The sequence below is a fragment of the Ylistrum balloti genome, unplaced genomic scaffold (genome assembly GCF_031769215.1).
Source record: "Ylistrum balloti isolate Yb309-2 unplaced genomic scaffold, AGI_CSIRO_Ybal_v1 Utg370544, whole genome shotgun sequence".
Classification (NCBI taxonomy): Eukaryota; Metazoa; Mollusca; class Bivalvia; order Pectinida; family Pectinidae; genus Ylistrum; species Ylistrum balloti.
This window is the reverse complement of record NW_026782345.1, coordinates 359,494-385,172: the sequence shown is the minus strand read 5'-3', so window position 1 is coordinate 385,172 and position 25,679 is coordinate 359,494. Positions and strand designations below refer to the sequence as shown.

At 36.8% G+C, this 25,679-nt stretch overlaps 1 protein-coding gene across 1 annotated transcript in view; it reads right to left on the bottom strand.

The window, feature by feature from the left end:
* Positions 1 to 8,955: 8,955 nt before the first annotated feature.
* The window catches only part of LOC132556095 (3'-5' RNA helicase YTHDC2-like), a 62,556-nt gene continuing 45,832 nt past the window's right edge, over positions 8,956 to 25,679 (bottom strand). The window contains exons 26-33 of the mRNA XM_060220483.1: positions 22,911 to 23,032; positions 22,206 to 22,301; positions 20,547 to 20,643; positions 19,939 to 20,025; positions 18,069 to 18,319; positions 17,268 to 17,419; positions 13,538 to 13,622; positions 8,956 to 12,984 (exon numbers count right to left, since the gene is read on the bottom strand). Coding sequence (XP_060076466.1) covers positions 12,502 to 12,984; positions 13,538 to 13,622; positions 17,268 to 17,419; positions 18,069 to 18,319; positions 19,939 to 20,025; positions 20,547 to 20,643; positions 22,206 to 22,301; positions 22,911 to 23,032 — 1,373 coding nt within the window. The 3' untranslated portion in view covers positions 8,956 to 12,501. The remainder of the gene's footprint in view (positions 12,985 to 13,537; positions 13,623 to 17,267; positions 17,420 to 18,068; positions 18,320 to 19,938; positions 20,026 to 20,546; positions 20,644 to 22,205; positions 22,302 to 22,910; positions 23,033 to 25,679) is intronic.

The window sequence follows — 25,679 nt, the reverse complement described above, 5'->3', positions numbered from 1 at the left end:
TTCATCTTTGTAAAGGTCTTTTCAATGATGTTTCAGACCAAATTTAGTTGAAATCCATTCAAGCATTAAAGAGGAATGATATTTTAAGCAAAAGAAGCCCTGCTCTAAAGGCAAATAAAATTTCTGAATTTAGGAAATAATTGCCCACCCTAATTGACGAATCAGACCATAGGTTGTTGAATTCCACTGAGGCAGAATGGAGAAGAATTTTAAATCTAATTTCAGCACCTACCCCTCTGGAGTTCCCACCCCCAACCCCTAAGGCCAAAATCAAAATTCTGATTTAAGAATTGCTAACTCTCTCCCAAAAATGCATTAGATTAAAAAGAAAGTTTACACACGAAGCATGGTGCATGACGACGGACAAAGCAGGATGACTATATATAAAAAGGGGCTCAGAGAAGCACAGCTTCATATGGTTTGTATGTAAATCTGGCACGCCAGCAATGTCTTTTTGTGGGAATGTTGTAATGGACATCTGCAGTGATTCATGCATAAGTTATTGATCCATACCATAATTCTATGATGATTTGAATAATACTATAAAGAATGAGGTGAAAGATTAGTATAAAAAACAACCAAGTGAAAAAATAGACCCAAACAATGAAGCAAACTGGTTCCTACAGCTGTTTTGTCCTTCTAGGACACATCAGTGATGCTACAACACACAGCTGTTTCGTCCTTCTAGGACTGGTCAGTGATGCTACATCATACAGTTGTTTCGTCCTTCTAGGACTGGTCAGTGATGCTAAATCACAAAGCTGTTCCGTCTTTCTAGGACTCGTCAGTGATGCTACATCATACAGCTGTTTCGTCCTTCTAGGACCCGTCAGTGATGCTACATTACACAGCTGTTTCGTCCTTTTAGGATTTGTCAGTGATGCTACATCATACAGCTGTTTCGTCCTTCTAGGACTCGTCAGTGATGCTACATCATACAGCTGTTTCGTCCTTCTAGGACACGTCAGTGATGCTACATCATACAGCTGTTTCATCCTTCTAGGACTCGTCAGTGATGCTTCATCATACAGTTGTTTCGTCCTTCTAGGACTGGTCAGTGATGCTACATCACACAGCTGTTTCGTCCTTCTAGGAATCGTCAGTGATGCTACATCATACAGCTGTTTCGTCCCTCTAGGACTCGTCAGTGATGCTACATCATACAGCTGTTTCGTCCTTCTAGGACCCGTCAGTGATGCTACATCATACAGCTGTTTCGTCCTTCTAGGACTCGTCAGTGATGCTTCATCATACAGCTGTTTCGTCCTTCGAGGACTCGTCAGTGATGCTACGTCACACAGCTGTTTCGTCCTTCTAGGAATCGTCAGTGATGCTACATCATACAGCTGTTTCGTCCTTCTAGGACTGGTCAGTGATGCTACATCACACAGCTGTTTCGTCCTTCTAGGACTGGTCAGTGATGCTACATCATACAGCTGTTTCGTCCTTCTAGGACTCGTCCGTGATGCTACATCATACAGCTGTTTCGTACTTCTAGGACTCGTCCGTGATGCTACATCATACAGCTGTTTCATCCTTCTAGGACACGTCAGTGATGCTACAACACACAGCTGTTTCGTCCTTCTAGGACTGGTCAGTAATGCTACATCATACAGTTGTTTCGTCCTTCTAGGACTGGTCAGTGATGCTACATCATACAGCTGTTTCGTCCTTCTAGGACCCGTCAGTGATGCTACATTACACAGCTGTTTCGTCCTTCTAGGACACGTCAGTGATGCTACATCATACAGCTGTTTCGTCCTTCTAGGACTCGTCAGTGATGCTTCATCATACAGCTGTTTCGTCCTTCTAGGACTGGTCAGTGATGCTACATCACACAGCTGTTTCGTTCTTCTAGGAATCGTCAGTGATGCTACATCATACAGCTGTTTCGTCCTTCTAGGACTCGTCAGTGATGCTACATCATACAGCTGTTTCGTCCTTCTAGGACCCGTCAGTGATGCTACATCATACAGCTGTTTCGTCCTTCTAGGACTCGTCAGTGATGCTTCATCATACAGCTGTTTCGTCCTTCTAGGACTGGTCAGTGATGCTACATCACACAGCTGTTTCGTCCTTCTAGGACTGGTCAATGATGCTACATCACACAGCTGTTTCGTCCTTCTAGGACTCAGCAGTGATGCTACATCATACAGCTGTTTCATCCTTCTAGGACTCGTCAGTGATGCTAAGGTGATAATAATTCTAAAGTCAAGAGGCGATTGAAGAAATAAAAAGAAATGTCAAAATCTGGATGGAGAGGTGTTCTGGCCGAATCATTCAATGAGTTTCATAGTTTTCATATATCTGATAATCTCAGAGAACAACAAGTACACATTTATACACACATTTTATAATTATGTTTACAATCAATGAGGATAAACAAATCTTTTATAATGAAACAAAAACTATAAGAAATTGAGAATACAGCTGTAAGTGTACCTGTTTGTCATCAGGTGTTGTAAACAAATCACATCACAGGTAAATAAGTGGTACATTACAGATAACATTATCTGTTATACAGTGATATAGCTGTGTAAGAGCATCATCAAAACAAACTCAACTGTGTTCTTATCAATAATATTCATAATTTCACAATAAAACTCATTAAAACCATCAAAGTAAATGAAAAGCACTATATACAAATCTAAATTGTGCATTAAATTTCAAAGAATCCAGGTACTTAATTCAAGCAAATCAACAGTTTAAATTCACAAAAAAAAAAAAACAAAAAAACAGGAGACCTAAGTAATTAGTTCTCTACAGTAAAACATGTTTATAACACACCTCAGGAGACCTAAGTAATTAGTTCTCTACAGTAAAACATGTTTATAACACACCTCAGGAGACCTAAGTAATTAGTTCTCTACAGTAAAACATGTTTATAACACACCTCAGGAGACCTAAGTAATTAGTTCTCTACAGTAAAACATGTTTATAACACACCTCAGGAGACCTAAGTAATTAGTTCTCTACAGTAAAACATGTTTATAACACACCTCAGCAGACCTAAGTAATTAGTTCTCTACAGTAAAACATGTTTATAACACACCTCAGGAGACCTAAGTAATTAGTTCTCTACAGTAAAACATGTTTATAACACACCTCAGGAGACCTAAGTAATTAGTTCTCTACAGTAAAACATGTTTATAACACACCTCAGGAGACCTAAGTAATTAGTTCTCTACAGTAAAACATGTTTATAACACACCTCAGGAGACCTAAGTAATTAGTTCTCTACAGTAAAACATGTTTATAACACACCTCAGGAGACCTAAGTAATTAGTTCTCTACAGTAAAACATGTTTATAACACACCTCAGGAGACCTAAGTAATTAGTTCTCTACAGTAAAACATGTTTATAACACACCTCAGGAGACCTAAGTAATTAGTTCTCTACAGTAAAACATGTTTATAACACACCTCAGGAGACCTAAGTAATTAGTTCCCTACAGTAAAACATGTTTATAACACACCTCAGGAGACCTAGGTAATTAATTTCTCTACAGTAAAACATGTTTATACCAAACCTCAGGAGACCTAAGTAATTAGTTCTCTACAGTAAAACATGTTTCTACCAAACCTCAGGAGACCTAAGTAATTAGATCTCCATGTAAGGCCTGTTGACAGTGAATTGAGGGAGATCTGTTTGTAAATACACATTTACTTTTTATTTCCTATTATCTGGAAAACAACTATTTACAATGATAAAAAATCAAAATATGAACAGACAACTCCAACAAGAATTAAATGGATATTTCTGGAGAAAAAAGAATAAGACATAGTTTTTAGATATTGTAAACATTTAGGTCAAATATTGTATTCAGTAGGTTATTATATTGATATAATTCTTAAACTTATCAGGAACATTATATAGCAACACAAACAATCTGTGTGTACAGATCTCACCTCACTGTGATACTGTAAGGGAGTCAAACATGCCTACGTTAAGTCTATGAAATCTACAAAAAACTTTTAACATAAACCCTCTTTCCTGTTTTGTTTAACACAACAATTTAATACAGAGGGTGGACCAGGGGAACTAATGCAAAGCCATCCTTAATCACCATATTTTAACACATAAAACTTTCTTTGAATACTAATAGATGGTGGTAAAGGATGAAAGAAAGTGTACTCACATTTTAAAGATCCTATTTCATTTCACCACAGCTTGCTACAACCATGTTGCAGCGTTGTCTGGAGACACAAACCAATCATAGCAAATGTCAAGTGGTAGGAAATCCTTTTGGTCAATTAGATCAATGGGTGTTCATGGTTTTAATGTAACACATAGAACATAAATATTTTATCTTTGATATACCACAAACCTGCACAATATGCTAAATACCTTCTTACAATTCCAGTGTGTTTCCAAAACCTTGAATTACAAGTGTAAGGAAACACCCCTGTCAATTAGTTATAATACAGGTCAGTAACAGTACACACATCTCACAGACTCACACAAAGTTCAACTACAAACTTATCAGCATCAAGATAACACACGATTTGGTATAAACTGATTACACAACACAAACTCACTCAGTGCAGCATCCAGACTCTTATAGACACAGATTTAGTACAGCATTCAGGCTTTTACAGACACACAGACTCAGTACAACATTCAGGCTTTTACAGACACACAGACTCAGTACAACATTCAGGCTTTTACAGACTCAGTACAAAGATCAGGCTTTTTTAGACACACAAACACAGTACAATATCCAGGCTATTCAAGACACACAGATTTAGAACAGCATCAAGGCTCTTTTTAGACACACGGATAATATACAGCATTCAGGCTCTTTTAAACACACAGCCTCAGTACAACATCCAGGCTTTTACAGACACAAAGACTCAGTACAGTATCCAGGCTCTTTTTGACACAGACTCAGAACAGCATCCAGGCTCTTTAAGACATACATATTTAGTAAAGCATCAAGGCTCTTACAGACACACAGACACAGTACAATATCCAGGCTATTCAAGACACACAGATTTAGTACAGTATCCAGACTCTTTTTAGACACACGGATAATGTACAGCAGCCAGGCTCTTTAAGGCACACAGCCTCAGTACAGAATCAAGGCTCTTACAGACACACAGACACAGTACAATATCCAGACTATTCAAGACACACAGACTTAGTACAGTATCCAGGCTCTTTTTAGACACACAGTTAATGTACAGCATTCAGGCTCTTTTAAACACACAGCCTCAGTACAACATCCAGGCTTTTACAGACACACAGACTCAGTACAGTATCCAGGCTCTTTTTGACACACAGACTTAGTACAGCATCCAGGCTCTTACAGACATACAGACTCAGTACAGCATACAAGCTCTTTTAGACACATAGATTTAGTACAGCATCAAGGCTATTCAAGACACACAGACTTTGTACAACATCCAGGCTTTTACAGACACGCAGACTTAGTACAAAATCCAGGCTTTTACAGACACACAGACTTGGTACAACATCAAGGCTCATTTAGACACACACTTAGTTAAGCATCCAGGCTCTTACAGACATGCAGACTTAGTACAGCATCCAGGCTCTTACAGACACACAGACTTAGTACAACATTGAGGCCCTTATAGGCACAAACACTTAGTGCAACATCAGAAAGAAGGCTCTTAGTACAACATCCACACTGGGCTACTACCAACGCATACACTTGGTACAACAGTCAGGCTCTTAGAGACACAAACACGTAATGCAACATCAAAAGCAGGTTCTTAAAGACACAAAGGCTTAGTACAAAATCCAGGCTCTTAAACAATTCTTTCCTACGCTATATGAGCTCCAATCATCCTTCCCTACTCTATGTGAGCCCCACATATTCTTTACTACTCTAGATTGGTCCCGCACATACTTTCCTACAGTACATGGGCCCCATACATTCTCTCTTAAACTATCAGGGGCCTCACACATTTTTCCTACTCTGTGAGCCCCTCACATTCTTTCCTACCCTTTGAGCCCCTCACATTCTTTCCTACTCTGTGAGCACCTCACATTCTTTCCTACTCTGTGAGCCCCACACATTCTTTCCTACTCTGTGAGCCCCTCACATTCTTTCCTACTCTGTGAGCCCCACACATTCCTTCCTACCTTGTGAGCCCCTCACATTCTTTCCTACATTGTGAGCCCCTCACATTCTTTCCTACTCTGTGAGCCCCACACATACTTTCCTACTCTGTGAGCCCCTCACATTCTTTCCTACTGCCAGCCCCACACATACTTTCCTACTCTGTGAGCCCCTCACATCCTTTCCTACTCTGTGAGCCCCACACATACTTTCCTACCCTGTGAGCCCCACACATTCTTTCCTCCTCTGTGAGCCCCTCATATTCTTTCCTACTCTGTGAGCCCCACACATTTTTCCTACTCTGTGAGCCCAACACATTCTTTCCTACTCTGTGAGCCCCTCACATTCTTTCCTATTCTGTGAGCCCCACACATTTTTCCTACTCTGTGAGCCCCACACATTCTTTCCTACTCTGTGAGCCCCCCACATTTTTCCTACTCCGTGAGCCCCACACATTTTTCCTACTCTGTGAGCCCCACACATTCTTTCCTACTCTGTGAGCCCCACACATTTTTCCTACTCCGTGAGCCCCACACATTCTTTCTTACTCTGTGAGCCCCACACATTTTTCCTACTCCGTGAGCCCCACACATTCTTTCCTACTCTGTGAGCCCCTCACATTCTTTCCTACTCTGTGAGCCCCACACATTTTTCCTACTCTGTGAGCCCCACACATTCTTTCCTACTCTGTGAGCCCCACACATTTTTCCTACTCTGTGAGCCCCTCACATTCTTTCCTACTCTGTGAGCCCAACACATTCTTTCCTACTCTGTGAGCCCCTCACATTCTTTCCTACTCTGTGAGCCCCTCACATTCTTTCCTACCTTGTGAGCCCCTCACATTCTTTCCTACTCTGTGAGCCCCACACATTTTCCTACTCTGTGAGCCCCTCACATTCTTTCCTACTCTGTGAGCCCCACACATTTTTCCTACTCTGTGAGCCCCTCACATTCTTTCCTACTCTGTGAGCCCCACACATTTTTCCTACTCTGTGAGCCCCTCACATTCTTTCCTACTCTGTGAGCCCCACACATTTTTTTTCTACTCTGTGAGCCCCACACATTCTTTCCTACTCTGTGAGCCCCTCACATTCTTCCCTACTCTGTGAGCCCCACACATCTTTCCTACTCTGTGAGCCCAACACATTCTTTCCTACTGTGTGAGCCCCTCACATTCTTTCCTACTCTGTGAGCCCCTCATGTTCTTTCCTACTCTGTGAGCCCCACACATTCTTTCCTACCCTGTGAGCCCCACACATTCTTTCCTACCCTGTGAGCCCCTCACATACTTTCCTACTCAGTGAGCCCCACACATTCTTTCCTACCCTGTGAGCCCCTCACATTCTTTCCTACTCTGTGAGCCCCTAACATTCTTTCCTACTCTGTGAGCCCCACAAATTCTTTCCTCCTCTAAGCATGCCCCTCACATTTTCCATACTTTTGGCCCTGCCCATCAGCCCCTGGGGGTCAGTCAGGATCAAAATGGGCATACCATCAAGCCGTCATCCTTCACTCCTAATTCTAACCAAGTCTGAAATATTTCCAATGGAAATTAAACAAATTATGCTCAAAAATCTAGTTTTCCTATATAAAATATAGTAATCTTTACCCCCTCCCCATGGGGATATGTGAGACCCTGGGGTAAAGAAATTCACATTTTTGGTAAAGCACCTTAAGATGGTTCCATTCAAGAAGAGTATTTGTTTTTCCCAAATCTGGGTCTTGAGAAAAAAATTTGAAATCTTAGTCAATTTGACCCCTTTTGGCCCCGTCCCTCAGGCCCCTGGGGGTGAGGACTGTATTCTTCAAAATTTTGGTTCATCTTAGGCCAGGGAAGGTTTCCTCAAAATTACATTCAAATTGGATCATGGGTTTTTGAAAAGAAGTTGAAAGTGTAAAATTGTTTATGGACGCACAACACCGTATGAAGTGTGTTAGAATAGGTCACCATGAGACTTTGTCTCAGATGACCTAAAAAGGGGAATACCTCTCCTCCTCATTTTATCCTTGATTGGTTCCATCACCTACAGAGTGGTGAAGCAATTTGCTCACAACCTAAGTCCATTAATAAAGAAAACCATCTATCATTTACATAAAACACAACAAACATCAACTGGCCTACATCAGACTTCAACAAAACAACCTTGTCTGGGATGGCGCGCGGTATCATCTGCCCCCATCTAGAGTAGACTACTGCATATTACCATTATGTCGCCAACCATCAACCAATCCAATGACTAAGATTGACAGCTCTTGGTATGTTTAGCCAAAAGTCGAGTGAACAGCAGCTTAAATGTATCCCTTATTACCAACCATATCATTTCTCAAATCAACAATCAAACATAAACTGTCCAAATTAAAGATGGCTTCCTGTTGACCAAGTCTTTACGAACCATTAATTTGTGGTAAAATAAGCAGTCTGAATCATGATATATTGCATCATTTTTATTGAATACTTTTCCAATCTATTTAATGAAAATGGACAAATATCTGTAATACAACAACTCTCTTGATAACATGTATCACAGGAAAGAGTCAATATGCATACATACTTGTTTATATGTTTTATAGTACAGTCAATTAGAACTGTGATTTTACAACGAAACACAGTACACTGATTTGATTGTTAAAACTTTTACAACAAAACACAGTACACTGATTTGATTGTTAAAACTTTTACAACAAAACACAGTACACTGATTTGATTGTTAAAACTTTTACAACAAAACACAGTACACTGATTTGATTGTTAAAACTTTTACAACAAAACACAGTACACTGATTCGATTGTTAAAACTTTTACAACAAAACACAGTACACTGATTCGATTGTTAAAACTTTTACAACAAAACACAGTACACTGATTTGATTGTTAAAACTTTTACAACAAAACACAGTACACTGATTTGATTGTTAAAACTTTTACAACAAAACACAGAACACTGATTTGATTGTTAAAACTTTTACAACAAAACACAGTACACTGATTTGATTGTTAAAACTTTTACAACAAAACACAGTACACTGATTTGATTGTTAAAACTTTTACAACAAAACACAGTACACTGATTTGATTGTTAAAACTTTTACAACAAAACACAGAACACTGATTTGATTGTTAAAACTTATACAACAAAACACAGTACACTGATTTGATTGTTAAAACTTTTACAACAAAACACAGTACACTGATTTGATTGTTAAAACTTTTACAACAAAACACAGTACACTGATTTGATTGTTAAAACTTTTATACATACATAACAATCCTTAAACCTGTGCAAATTAGTAACCTGGTTGATGTCATAATCAACGATGAAGACATACCTTAAAATATTTCACTTTTGGACCACCTCACTGCCTCCAGGGAGGTCAAGACCCACCATTTATACAAGATTGATTCCTTGTCACAGGATTATTCTGACTCAATTGCTATAAGAAGAATGATTTAAGAGTAAGCTGAATTTCTCCTATTGGGTCCTGTCCTGCTTTTCTTATTCTCTGCATTAGACCAAATTTTGTAAAATTTCCACAGATGACTAGGACTTGTAGTGATTTGCAGAAAAAAACAGACGATGAACGCCATAAGTTCACTTAGCCCTTCAGTAAGCCAAGAACTCACAAAAATGATTTTTTGATTATCTTTTTTTCTTTTCTTGAGATAAGATGCACTCATGGATTCAATAAAATAATAAACATTCTTTTTTATTTGTCATGGTCTTACAGGACTGTGTATGAACACAAGTAAAAAAAGCTATACAGAAAACAACTAGTTAAATATTTCCTGTCCCCTGATAATAAATTACTTGTATGATAGTTCCTTTAACAGAGTATGAGACCTTCTTGGCAATTCCCTTCCATACTTAGTATCGCTTTATCTTTTTGAACAGATACGTGTGATATTCACTCAGAACAATATTGCCATTTGAAGGTAAAATTCCACGTTTCAACCAAAAAGACAAAGCAATTTCAATTTTTGCTAATGCTGTAGCCATCACCCGATCGTGTAAAGAATACCAAAGGGGACATAGTAACGTACCTGCTTTTCACAGATACATTAACTTTTCCTAACATTCAAAGTCTCAGCTTCTCAATGCAGAGAAAGTCATTTAAAGGTTTAGGTTTAAACAAATTTAACCCTTGTGACCTTGATTTTAAGAACTTATAGAGCTTCATCCAAGTAATATCAATGCACATGCATTAGCTGAATATCATGACAACAGGCCACTGATAAATCAGAACTTTTAAGAACTTATAGAGCTTCATCCAAGTAATATCAATGCACATGCATTAGCTGAATATCATGACAACAGGCCACTGATAAATCAGAACTTGTTTGAAGGTCAACAAATTTGATCTCTATGACTTTGAATATGTGCCATGGTAATTTCTTTTCGCAAACTTTTTCAGTCTTCATCCCTATATCAGACTGTTTGGTAATGAAGAAAAGAAAAAGTTTATGTCAGATGAACAACAGCAGTTACATCATGGCATAGTCTCACTTGGTCCAGTCTGCCCAGGTGAGCTAAAAAACTAAAAAGAAACTTTTCATCCTGTTTTTATAAAGTAAACAATTACCACTAGTGTATCCTCCACCAACAGATCATAAGCTGCCTCACTACTTTTGTCATTATTTTGGCATTCTTATCACTAAATTTATTGTCCTAGTGCATCACTTTTTAATCAAATAATTTTATACACTATGCATTTACAACAATTACCATGAAATTATGTCACAAAACAAACAAACAAACAAAACAAACTTTTATTTTTTATAGATTCCTGCATTAAGTCAATATCTCTTTTAATGCAGCATTTTTGTGTGCACTCTGAAATAATATCTTCATAATATCTTTAAATACAGTAAAGCCAACTATCAAAACTGATGATTCAACTCAACAGAAGATACATATGATTTTAATCAGTTCTATTTTTGTTTTTTTTTCTTTCTCTTAGTTACACTGTATCAATAGTATTGACTCATAGCCTCCGACAGCTTTCTTAAAATGCTGATCTTACTCATAACAGATCTTGTAAAACTAGGACCAATACTGGACATATTACATGCTGATCTTACTCATAACAGATCTTGTAAAACTAGGACCAATACTGGACATATTACATGCTGATCTTACTCATAACAGATCTTGTAAAACTAGGACCAATACTGGACATATTACATGCTGATCTTACTCATAACAGATCTTGTAAAACTAGGACCAATACTGGACATATTACATGCTGATCTTACTCATAACAGATCTTGTAAAACTAGGACCAATACTGGACATATTACATGCTGATCTTACTCATAACAGATCTTGTAAAACTAGGACCAATACTGGACATATTACATGCTGATCTTACTCATAACAGATCTTGTAAAACTAGGACCAATACTGGACATATTACATGCTGATCTTACTCATAACAGATCTTGTAAAACTAGGACCAATACTGGACATATTACATGCTGATCTTACTCATAACAGATCTTGTAAAACTAGGACCAATACTGGACATATTACATGCTGATCTTACTCATAACAGATCTTGTAAAACTAGGACCAATACTGGACATATTACATGCTGATCTTACTCATAACAGATCTTGTAAAACTAGGACCAATATTAGATATAACAAAAAGTTTCCAAAAAGATCAGTTCTGAAATAGTGATAATAGCCATTCTGAGCAACTATTCTGAGTCACAATGTTAACATGCTCAACTACTGCCTAAACTAGATAGAACAAAAAATCTCTTCAGGTTTTGAGAAATAGCAGAAACAAACTTTAAAAGCCAAAATCAAAATTATGGCTGGTAGCAATCGTGAACATGAAATCATGCTCCAAGTATGGTGCCATGTGGCATACATTACTGATGTATCAAACAGATCCCTAAGGTAGTTTTTGAGAAGATGCAAAAGACAGACTGATGGACGGACCACAGGCAGAAAGGGATTTAAAAACACCTGATGTGATTCAATATGAAATCCTGCCGTGTATAAACTGTCATTCACGAACACTCCTCTACGACTTATCTAAGACCTTCAAAGTCTGCAGATATAATGGAAAAAGCTAACAGTGGAAAATATTTAGAACATTATTTTTCAAATTGTTAACAAATCAGACATTCAAGGTCATTGATTGTAACTAACTTGATATTTATTTTTCCTTTCACTACATTCTTAGGCCATAGAGCTTTTTATTCATACAGATGTAAATTTGTGACTATGAATAATCTTGAGAACTTCATCGTATGCTGTTGATCTGATATATCATCAAATGGCTCTTGCAGTGCAAGTCCTATGAGAAAACATATATGAAAATAGAGATATGGCTATGTTAAACTGCACTGCTGCTTAGAAAGAGAACACAATAAAGTTCTATTAACATGTTCAGGAATCGTAATCAAACTATCTCCTATTCCCAGATCGGCTGTGATTTCCTTTCCGGTGATCTCCGTGATGATGAACTGAACTCTGACCCCTGTGATGATAGTTATATGATCCGTAGTCAGTGCCGGGCCTTACCCCACCATCTTGGTACCCACCACTTTGGTGCACACTGTAGGTGTCAAAAGAATTTCCTGGATTAATTGAAGGTTTCCCTGAGGATTTTCCCCTTTGACCTTTATAATCTTTGTGTGACCCTTCATTGATGTGATATCCTGTGTAGGTTCCCTGGTCCTGATATTGTGCCTGTCTGTAGTGACAATGATAATCATTGCGATCACTTCCTATGAACTGGTAGCTACCCAAACTCTCTGGTGAAATGGCTGTTTCTTTTTTACCTACGTACTGAGGCTTGTTACTGACTAAAGGGGAGGATTTCCCCTGAGGTCCACACGATTTATCCCACAGTTTAATCAGAGCTTCTCCAACATGTGGCTCAATCTCCTAGGAATAAAACAAACTGATTACAAAAATGTACATGAGGCCAATAACACCTGCTCACTTTTTTAGTGCAGCTGAAACTGCTTCATCTTCACTTCATCTTTTATAGATTTACATCCATTTCCTCTACAGGTGGGTCAGACCTACCATTTATAAATACAAAAGTAACTTTCATTCATCCTAGAATTCTTCAGACCAACTTTGGACAATTGGTCCGATCCATTGTTCATACAGAATTGAGTAAACTTCACCCAAGGATGCTTCAGACCAAAATTAAACAAAATCCAATCATTTTTACAGAAGGAGAAGGACTTTAAGGAATTTGTTAAATTTCCCGTTTAAGGCTCCATCCCTTAGACTCCTTGAGATCCTACAAAATTTATTTCTATTCCCTTAAGGATATGCTTCTCACCAAATTTCTTGAAAATTGGCTTAGTCGTTTATGATTAGTAGAAACTTTGATATGACATAAGCTCACCTATTCTTAAACAATGGAAAATGACAATAAAATTACGCTCACAAATGTGATTTTCCTATATAAACTGATTCACCATACCTGACCATCTTTACTATTCTGTACTCTTCTGTTTTCATCCCATGGATTCAGCAACTGGTGACAACTTTGAAATGGCAAGTTTGCTCTGGTAAATATATAAACAATCCCTATAATGATTCTACATTGCAATGCCATACAAGAGACAAGGAAAAGCTGAAAAGTGAATTATAATAGTCTTCTTAATCTCCACCTCTAGACAAACTTTGGTATGAAAAATGACCCAAAACAATATTTTTCGTTTTTCTACTACTTAACTACTTAAAGTATCCATGGGACAAAGCTGCTGAAGTTTGTTTAGATCCAAGACCAATACTACAAAACACAGAAAAGCTGCTGAAGATTGTTTTAGACCTAAGGCCAAGACTACAAAACACAGAAAAGCTGCTGAAGATTGTTTTAGACCTAAGGCCAAGACTAAAAAACACAGAAAAGCTGCTGAAGATGCTTAGACCTAAGGCCAAGAATTAAAAATACACAGAAAAGCTGCTGAAGTTGTTTAAACCTAAGGCCAAGAATTAAAAATCGCAGAAAAGCTGCTGAAGATTGTTTAGATCGAAGGCCAAGAATTAAAAATACACAGAAAAGCTGCTGAAGTTGTTTAGACCTAAGACCAAGACTACAAAACACAGAAAAGCTGCTGAAGATTGTTTAGATCTAAGGCCAAGACTACAAAACACAGAAAAGCTGCTGAAGATTGTTTAGATCTAAGGCCAAGACTACAAAACACAGAAAAGCTGCTGTAGATTGTTTAGACGTAAGACCAAGAATTAAAAATACACAGAAAAGCTGCTGAAGTTGTTTAGATCTAAGGCTAAGAACTAAAAATACACAGAAAAGCTGCTGAAGATTGTTTAGATCTAAGTCTAAGAACTAAAAATACACAGAAAAGCTGCTGAAGTTGTTTAGACCTAAGTCTAAGAACTAAAAATACACAGAAAAGCTGCTGAAGTTGTTTAGATCTAAGGCCAAGAACTAAAAATACACAGAAAAGCTGCTGAAGTTGTTTAGACCTAAGACCAAGAATAAAAAATACACAGAAAAGCTGCTGAAGATTGTTTAGACCTAAGGCTAAGAACTAAAAATACACAGAAAAGCTGCTGAAGATTGTTTAGACCTAAGGCTAAGAACTAAAAATACACAGAAAAGCTGCTGAAGTTTGTTTAGATCTAAGGCCAAGACTACAAAACACAGAAAAGCTGCTGAAGATTGTTTAGACCTAAGGCCAAGAACTAAAAATACACAGAAAAGCTGCTGAAGATTGTTTAGACCTAAGGCCAAGAACTAAAAATACACAGAAAAGCTGCTGAAGTTGTTTAGACCTAAGGCCAAGAACTAAAAATACACAGAAAAGCTGCTGAAGTTGTTTAGATCTAAGGCCAAGAACTAAAAATACACAGAAAAGCTGCTGAAGTTTGTTTAGATCTAAGGCCAAGACTACAAAACACAGAAAAGCTGCTGAAGATTGTTTAGACCTAAGGCCAAGAACTAAAAATACACAGAAAAGCTGCTGAAGATTGTTTAGACCTAAGGCCAAGAACTAAAAATACACAGAAAAGCTGCTGAAGTTGTTTAGACCTAAGGCCAAGAACTAAAAATACACAGAAAAGCTGCTGAAGTTGTTTAGATCTAAGGCCAAGAACTAAAAATACACAGAAAAGCTGCTGAAGTTGTTTAGACCTAAGGCCAAGAACTAAAAATACACAGAAAAGCTGCTGAAGATTGTTTAGACCTAAGACCAAGAACTAAAAATACACAGAAAAGCTGCTGAAGTTGTTTAGATCTAAGGCCAAGAACTAAAAATACACAGAAAAGCTGCTGAAGTTGTTTAGACCTAAGACCAAGAATAAAAAATACACAGAAAAGCTGCTGAAGATTGTTTAGACCTAAGGCTAAGAACTAAAAATACACAGAAAAGCTGCTGAAGTTGTTTAGACCTAAGACCAAGAATTAAAAATACACAGAAAAGCTGCTGAAGTTGTTTAGATCTAAGGCCAAGAACTAAAAATACACAGAAAAGCTGCTGAAGTTGTTTAGATCTAAGGCTAAGAACTAAAAATACACAGAAAAGCTGCTGAAGTTGTTTAGATCTAAGGCTAAGAACTAAAAATACACAGAAAAGCTGCTGAAGTTGTTTAGATCTAAGGCCAAGAACTAAAAATACACAGAAAAGCTGCTGAAGTTGTTTAGATCTAAGGCTAAGAACTAAAAATACACAGAAAAGCTGCTGAAGTTGTTTAGACCTAAGACCAAGAACTAAAAATACACAGAAAAGCTGCTGAAGTTTGTTTAGACCTAAGGCCAAGACTACAAAACACAGAAAAGCTGCTGAAGACTAAGTTAGATTCCAATGACATTTCACTGATAACAACAGCAGATACCCATACTCTTTGATCTTTTTCTCTTAAATAAATTTGTTGAGGGATCACAAATGTTTTATCTCTAATTAAGTCAAGTGTCCCTTTTATCTTTACTGATGAAAATATACTGAGTGTAGCATGTGATGCTTTGATGCTATGGTGTGAATATCTTGTACACAAGTGTGCCTTGACCACCACATTGGATCAGGTGTAACATCGCAATGTCAAGATCACTTCATAAGTCTTCCCCACTTGTGTGACAGGAGATTAATGGTAGCCAAAGCAGCACAAAATAACACTGGTAATGAAAACTGTCCAATCCACCCCAAAACTGTGAGGCAAATTTACAACCATGTTGCCAATATGTTTGTTTCCTATGACATCTCAACCTCAAGCATGTTGTATGCCATGGTTGATGGCACATGTGTCCAGATGTTTCCTATTGAGACGTTATAGATCCATGCTCTTCACAGATCAATCTCGATTCACGTTATTTTGATCAGATGTCCGTCAACATGTGAACTGGTGTCGAGGAGAGTGTCATGCAGATGCTTGTGTTTAGGTGCATGACAGATTTGGGAGTGGATTGATTATGGTTTGGGGAGGAATTTCCCGTGGTTTCAAGAGTAATCATTAATGGGAATTGAATGGCTGTATTGCTATCGAGAGCTATCCTGAGGCCTCACGTTGAGACTTCCAATATAAAGCACTATTTGACCTTTCAGCATGATAACACAAGGCCACACATTGTAAAAGTTTGTAGGGACTTTCTTGCGACCAAGAACATTGCCCCTATTGACTGGCTTCCATTCAGCACCGATTTGACCCAACTTCCACACATGTGGGAAAACTTAAGACAGAATGAAGAGATTGGAATCGAGCAAACGTCCGAAATAACCTCCACCACTTGGCCAACACACATACAGAGGAATGGCAAAACATTCCTCTACGGATAGTTAATGTCCTTATGAAGGCCATGCAAAATTAGAGAGGATATAGCTGTTCACAGAAAGCCCTCAACATAAGGGATCGGATGACAACTGCCATCATTTCAACTTTGTGTACTTAGGGGTACCCTAATTCATGGGGTCAAATTAAGTCCTCTTTTGTTAAAACTTTGAAGACAGATTGTCTAATGTTCGAAGTTGACTAATGCATTTTGCATTTCAGCATATTACTAATAAATGTTATTTAATTAAACATTAAAGATGAAGTTGTGTTCCTTTTTCCATTTAATTAAACATTAAAGATGAAGCTGTGTTCCTTTTTCCTCTTAGTATATCAACAAAGTCAAGTATTGGCATGAAAGGGGATTATCTTAATACACAATAGTATGGTTCAAATATTGTCTGATAGTGTACAAGTGATCATACCTTTTTATCCACTCAATATCACAGGTATAGTCAGATCCATGATGGCCAGAGTCCTGGCACTTTTTATATACAAGCTTTGACTTCATTTTAGCATAACCCTGGAAATGGCCACTTCCTTGTACAGAGAAAATCAGGTAAACGGTTTTCCCTTCCTGTATGGTGGGAAATATTATATACAGGTAGTGTTTATATCAGATACATTCAAAATGGGGCCAGTCAATCAAGAAATAAGACTGGTCAAAGGGATGAACTCTTAGTAAAAGTTAAAGGAAAAAAAAATTATAATTTGTTCTCTCTTCATATCTCAAATGATATTCCAGTCAAAAAAATATGAGTTTGATTTCAGTTCATGACAAATTAAAATTCAAAAAGCATGAAAATAAATTGGAATTTCAATTGTCAAAATAACTACATAATCACAGAAGCAGTCAACAACTCAAGGAAATTTTATATAATATCTGAGAGCAGTGCTATGCTACAACAGTGCACACTCATTGATTCTTTTGCAGTAAATGTGTTGCACACAATGGCAGGAATACAATGTTTGATTTACTTGACATCACATGTCACTTACACTTTTTAAATACTTTATACTTAAAAGTTTTGTATTTTTTGCCTCATATTTCTATGGACAGATACATGTTCTGTAAATTTAACTGATACACAAACAGTCAAGACATAAGATACTGTTTAAATCCAGACAGAATATGTAATAGAGAGAATTTCACAGAGGACAACTTTAAGACAACTCACTGCTATACAAAGTAGTGTTTATCCTAAACAGGAATACTGAATACTAACCTGAAACACACTATTAACTTTCTTCTGGCTAGAGATATTTGTAGTCCACATTGCCTTGTTCATGGAAATGTCTAGTTTGTTTTGATTAGTACATTTCATGATCCAGAAGCTGGCTGGTACCTGGGTTTGGGGGTTCAGCCTTGGGGAGGCTGGGCCTGGACTCATGGAAGGTGTGCTGGGCTGACTACCCTTCAGACTGGTGTTGGTGGACGGACAACTGCTGGACGATGTATTCTCAACACCACTATTTCCTGTCAAACACAGTTTTGATGGTAACTTTCCAAAGGACTGATACTAATTCTGTGTTTTTTCTGTCTTTGATATCATTTCCTGGACAAGAAATGATCTTATCCAAACTACCAGAAGTCATATCTGAACTGATTCTTTAAAATATGCTGTATAATTTCTTGTATTTGTAATACATATTAGTTATTTCTTGTTTTGACCAGGGAATTAATCACATGATAATACCAAGAAATCCAGTAATTACAAAAAGGTACTTTCTAACAACAAAATGGTCTTAAAAAGAATTCAACATGCAAATGTGGCATTGACAAAAATGTATTTCTTCCCATGGTTAAATTGTCAGTTAAAACATTAATTTTGATAGCCTTGGGGATCAATAATCAAAATTATTAAATATTTTTCATTCAATTTCTTTTTGTTGAAAATACAGATGTGTAACTCTGATATAGCACCATCTGTTTGTAACATTAGATTTTGACTTTAATACTAGTTAGGTGATGCACCAAGTCCCTGTGAAATGACAATTGAGATACTGAGATTAATCATTTATTTACTACATATAATGGCTACCTAAGAAGACATAAACACACTCTTTTTAATGCATCAATTTATCTACAAATGAATAGTAGAATTTTCTATGTTGATATGCCTTAAAACAGGAAATGTAAGTTTCGTTGAAACTTTATTTGTTGTCATGGCTAATACCACAATAAAAATAAAATACAACAATAAAAATTCAAATGAGAGAATCCTCAGATGTTTCCATGCAAAACCATTGACCAAGGGAAAGCCTACATAGGAAACATTAGAATCATCCTTCTAGTACTTCTCCAGAAATAACAAACTTCTACTGTCCATTTCCAAGATGACCCACTTTACCATATCTGTCACTTTGTTTTTTAAGTCCAAAAACGGTCAATGCACATGAAATGACAAATGGGATCCTATATAATATAAGAATAATCTTTAGGTACATCTCCTGAATAGCAACAACAAGAATTCTTGAATTCAACACATACAAGGGCCGACAGGTTATGCTCTCTGTATGGAACAAAATTTAAGTTTGAAAAGTAACAAAGTGCAATAATTCCTCTTGCATTACATACAAAAGTTTTACATATTCTTGTTTTGTTGTGACTAAACTGTACTAAACTGTACATAAATCTCAACTTTTTCACTATCTCATCAGCAATGCTCTAGAAAAGGAAAGTAAAAGCAGAACCTGCCATTTTGCTGTTAGCATAAATAACCCAACAAAATTAGTTGATTTGTGAGCATCAAGATATGAATGTTCTTGTAAAACCTGATGTATCATGACAATATTTCTGATACTTATCATTATTGTTTAAAAATACATTTCATCTGCCGATTCGTACCTACGGACATGTCATGACCTCTACTAACGTCAGAAAGGAAAGAAGAAATATTTACTGTAATGTCTAAAGATGTTGTGGATACCTGGTCACTCTGTGACAACGCTAGATGTCATGAGTACAGAAAGAGAAAAGTGTCAGGAAATTTGTTTTGATAAAATTGAGTGTGGTGACTGTGGCAGTAAAATCAACTTGTATTCGAAATGTGAAACCAAAATATAATGACATGAAACATATCAAGGAAATCTTACCATGTTGAAACTGGAAATTTTTGCGTGGAGGAGTAACAAAGTCAAAGTTGCCTTTTCCATTGCCTCCAGACATGATAGACTCAGCAGCTACAAATGAAACTCTTCAATCAATCTGAAGCTCTTGTTAGTATACAATAGTTGTTTATTGTTACAGATTTTTATAAAATGATTAATAAAAAGCAAAAGAGAATTAAGACATTGTAAAGAAACCAATTTTCTATTTATAATATAGGATTTCTCTGACCTGTTTACAGGTAAGAATACAAATATTTTTAAGCTAATTCTAACCTTAATAATCCATCATGTGTTATCATCCTGTACAGATAATAATGGGAGCTGATTACCTAGGTAAATAATTACAAAATCAGGCCCAGAGGCTCATATGAATTTCAAAACTCAACTCCCCTCAATGTGGAAGGTATGAGTGAGTGGGGTAGGGGGTGTTTTTATGACCCCTTATTATTAACAATAAACAGGGAGTTCTCAAAGATAGCTTAACACCCAAACCTCATTAATATCAACTGAAAATCACAGCAATGACCTTGACCTTTCACCTTATGATCTTGAGCTTTTCTTATTTTCTTAATATTTCATCATCATCAACTTACTCATAGGTCTTGGTCTCTGACCAATTCCGGCTGGTTGCTGCAGTCCCATTGTCTGTTCTTCATTTGTTAAAACATTAACAATGGTTCTCACCACAGACTGTAATTCACAACATCAACTTTAAGATTACCATATTTATAATCTTCCCTGTGTTGGAAGGAGACCTAATAATACTTGGTTTCAATGATTTATCAGTAACTTACTTAATTATTTCAATGAATTTGAAAAATTAAACATTCATAAGTTATCAAGCAAGAGCAGTTCAAACTTTAAATGAACTGTATGTCACCTCTTCAAGAATGTTGGCAAGTATAATCACTGATGGCAAAAATGAAAGAATATTTTGTATCCGTGGAGCATGTGTTCTTAAGACACTCACTGACTACCCAAGTTACAGATATGTATAGTGTTGTAACTGTGGGGGATATATCCCCAAGACAATGTCAGGCTACCAACAAATATATATAGTGTACCTGTGAAGGATATATTCAAAGACACTGAAAGACTATACAAGTTATAGAGAAAGTGTTGTACTTGTGAGGGTTATATTCACATTGCATTGAAAAACTGCCTGACACTGACATAGTGTGGGATATATTCCCCAGACACTTAGACAGACTGATACAGTGACAGATAAAGTGTTGTTAGTGTGGGGAATATTCCCCCAACACATGGACGGACTGATAAAGTGACAGATAAAGTGTTGTTAGTGTGGGGGATATTCCCCAGACACATGGACGGACTGATACAGTGACAGATAAAGTGTTGTTAGTGTGGGGGATATTCCCCAGACACATGGACGGACTGATAAAGTGACAGATGAAGTGTTGTTAGTGTGGGGGATATTCCCCAGACAGACTGATACAGTGACAGATAAAGTGTTGTTAGTGTGGGGGATATTCCCCAGACACATGGACGGACTGATAAAGTGACAGATAAAGTGTTGTTAGTGTGGGGGATATTCCCCAGACACATGGACGGACTGATACAGTGACAGATAAAGTGTTGTTAGTGTTGGGGATATTCCCCAGACAGACTGATACAGTGACAGATAAAGTGTTGTTAGTGTGGGGGATATTCCCCAGACACATGGACGGACTGATAAAGTGACAGATAAAGTGTTGTTAGTGTGGGGGATATTCCCCAGACAGACTGATACAGTGACAGATAAAGTGTTGTTAGTGTGGGGATATTCCCCAGACAGACTGATACAGTGACAGATAAAGTGTTGTTAGTGTGGGGGATATTCCCCAGACAGACTGATACAGTGACAGATAAAGTGTTGTTAGTGTGGGGGATATTCCCCAGACAGACTGATACAGTGACAGATAAAGTGTTGTTAGTGTGGGGGATATTCCCCAGACAGACTGATACAGTGACAGATAAAGTGTTGTTAGTGTGGGGGATATTCCCCAGACAGACTGATACAGTGACAGATAAAGTGTTGTTAGTGTGGGGGATATTCCCCAGACAGACTGATACAGTGACAGATGAAGTGTTGTTATGTGGGGGATATTCCCCCGACACACAGAAAGATTTAGAGTGATCGAGTGATGAATAGTTATACATCTTTCAGGGAACTGACAGTAAAAATCCTTAAGTTGCAGTTTAATTTGCCCTTCTGGATCCTATATTGTATCAATTAGTGTTATCCAACCCACCTCATCCAGCTGCGACCATGTCTTGGAGGGAGACTTCATCCTTCGTAGCAGCAAGCTGTTCCATTTCTGTCTTAGCTGCAACACTATGCTCATCGTCTGTAACAGACACAGAACCAAGAAGTGTAAGTATGACATACCAGACACCAATATTGAACTTATAATACATTTATCTCATAAATGGTAATGTTAGGATTGTTATAATCTATTTTCATCACATTGGTTTCATTGGTATTCTATAACAAAGTTATACAAAAAATCAATTTGTTTTATATTCTAATCTGTCACAATAAAAACTGAAAATTGAAACAAACAAGTTGAGCCTTGTAGGCCTGCATTTTTACCTGCATGTACTCACATATTCAAATTGATTCAAACCAACTTTAAAACCTGTAAGTGTATAGCACTCAAGGCAAGACATAGATTCTTTTTTGGAATACCTATATTACCCCTGTCCCTGTGACCTCAAAGTCAAGGTCATATCTATTCACAAACTTTGTGAGTCTTCATCCAAGGAAACTATCAGCGAAATATAATGATCCTAGGGCTTTTTGTTCATCAGAAGAAGTCATTAGAACAAACAAATGTTGAATGTGACATTATATCCCATTCCTGACATTGTTGTGATAGGGGAATTGCAAATACGCATGGGCTTCAGTTGGTTTCAAAATAGGCCCTGCATGTACATTTTAGTAATCATCACTGTACCTCATTGTCCAGTTTCAGGCCAAGCCATTCGTCCAGCTGTAGTGTGGTTTTCCTCTCATCTTCCTGATCCTCACCTTCACTATCACTTTCCTCACTACCAAACTCTCCTCTCGTCCCCAAATCTGTGAAGTGTAAAGAATCTTCATCATTAATGGGAGATTTTACATGTCTATACACTGTTGGTTAATAATAAGATATTACAATGATATTTCTCTTTTGTTTTCCTATTTAGTGACTTTTGATTTAATTAGTTAAAACAATACACAATCAAAGATTTTTCACAAATGATTGGTGATGAAAAGGTGATCAATATGACACATACATTTTCATCTACTTTATGGAATCATCATTTAACCTTTGATAATATAATACAGACAAAATCTCAAAATTCAAAGGACTGTGGAAAATATTTCAACTTATCCAAATTTCAAGTGTCCAAACAAGGTTGAGAATATCAGTTTCCAAACATTGATTAAGGTTGACGTCACAAGGTGAACAAGTACACGCATATCAGCGATCAGCCATCTTTGTTTATATACGAAAATGATCAGTGTTGTAATATCCGAGTACAACTTACTGCGTCACATTGAAGATTTTGCATACTAAACACGATCGTGTATATCTTGAAGATATCAGCAGTGTCAATAGACTTACTCAATCTGGAAAGGAAGTTCTTGCAAACATGCAGATGATATGCACTTCATTTGTTTCCTATAAAATCGCCTGATGTTTGTAAACAATGGACAAACTTTGTCAGAATGAAAAGGGATAAGTGGGAAGGGCCGACTAAGTATTCTGTTTTGTGTGAGAAGCACTTTGAAGACCCTATCTGATGAAGTATGCTATTGTCCGGTCCATGGGACGAACTCCCCCAGAGAAGAAAACTCTGAATCCTGATGCTGTCCCCACCTTGCAGACGATAGTCATGGAAGATGTTGTGTCCATTTCATCGATCCCTGTTACCCCAATAATGACATCAACCCCAAAACCAAAATGACCAAGATCTGCTCTTACAAAATGAGAAAACAGAAGGGTAAGTACCGAGACTCCAGTCACATTGCCAAACAAAGTTCAGAGGTTAATTAACAAATAGGCCTAATCAGTGTAAATTGGTCACTGAACTCGTAATAGATTGCTTCATTGAATGAAGACTTGCTCCAGGTATCGCTATTTCATTAAGCTCTGTTTATACCCAATTAAAGTTCCAATATCATATTAGATTTATAAAATTTTGATATAAATGGATTTTTTAAACTAAGCCTATATTTATATTATTCTATATATAATTATTGACTACTGACCCTTTATATGTTTTGGTAGAAAATGCATAGAAATAAAATAATGAATATTATATTATTGATTATATTGATCTCATATGAACTTGTTTTACTCTACATGTACATATGAAAAAAATAACATACCTGGAATGGTTCATTATTTGATATTAAAATGATTTTCAAACAGCTTATCAATGAGATCATGGAGGAAAATGGTACCAATATGAACAATGACGAGGAACCTATGCAAGTAGACAGTATTTATACCAATCAAGATGAAATCATCCCTTCAGTTTTAGAGGTAAAAAAGTGTTATACTTTCATAATTTAAAATCAAAAACAAAGAATACAGGAGTATAAGTTGGTGTAAGATTTAAAAAAAAAATAAAAACAAAGAATAGAATGGGAGAAAAATAAGAATTTCTTGATATCATTTCATATCAGTATATTTATGATCAATATGTTATCAAAATATGATAAGGTACAGGAAAATGGTATTGATAAAGGAATGGGTAATGGTACAAAGTAATGAACATATTTTGTTAAAAGTTTCAAGTGTTAGATTAATAAAAAGAAAATTGATATCTCCAATTAAAGCATAAAATAGAGTAGCATTTTAAAGCAAAATATTGCCTAATTTCCCTGTTCGGGTCCTGCCATCAAGTCCCTAGGGGTTGAATCAAATTTCTGAAATTAAGAAATGATTCCCTACTCCCAATTATGTTTCAGATTAAATTTGGTTGATTGCATTTCAGCATTAAGAAAGAGTAGAATTTTGCAAAAAATATTGTCTAATTTCCCCTTTTGGGGCCTCGTCCTCAAGTCTCTAGGGGTTGAATCAACTTTCTAAATTAAACAAATTTAGCAATTTAACAAAAATAACCAAACTACAATGATATTTCATGCCAAATTTGGTTGAAATCTATCCAGGCATTCAGAAGAAGTAGTGTTTTGAAGCAAAATATTGTCTAACTACCATTTTGGGGCACCATCCAAGGTCCCTAGGGGTCAAATAAAAATTTCTGAACTTAAGATCCTCCACCCCCAATAATGTTTCAAACCAAATTTGATTTAAATTTGCCTAGGCCTTAAGCAGAGGTAGTGTTTTAAAGCAAAAGTTTACAGAGGTTGAACGGCATATAACTACGGATGATGCACAACCCTTTGGGTTAGATGACCTAAACACCGATATTGTTGGTTTTATAAATTAAATGTGCATGTTGAAATATTAGGATTAATGAAGAATGATGCATTTAGCATTGCATTCAAAGAACATCATAAAAAATGCAGAGATAAAATTGAGAGACAATTTGATAAGAGACACAACTTTTTCAAGTATTGGTTGCTTGAATAATATCCAAAAACTGCTTTTTCCTCTCACATCTTTTAAATATATGTATATATGGTGTACGTATAGGGCTCAAAATGTTCAATAATCAGCTGAATATTTTCTTCTTTTACAGTTATCAGAAGGCACTACTTATACACAAAC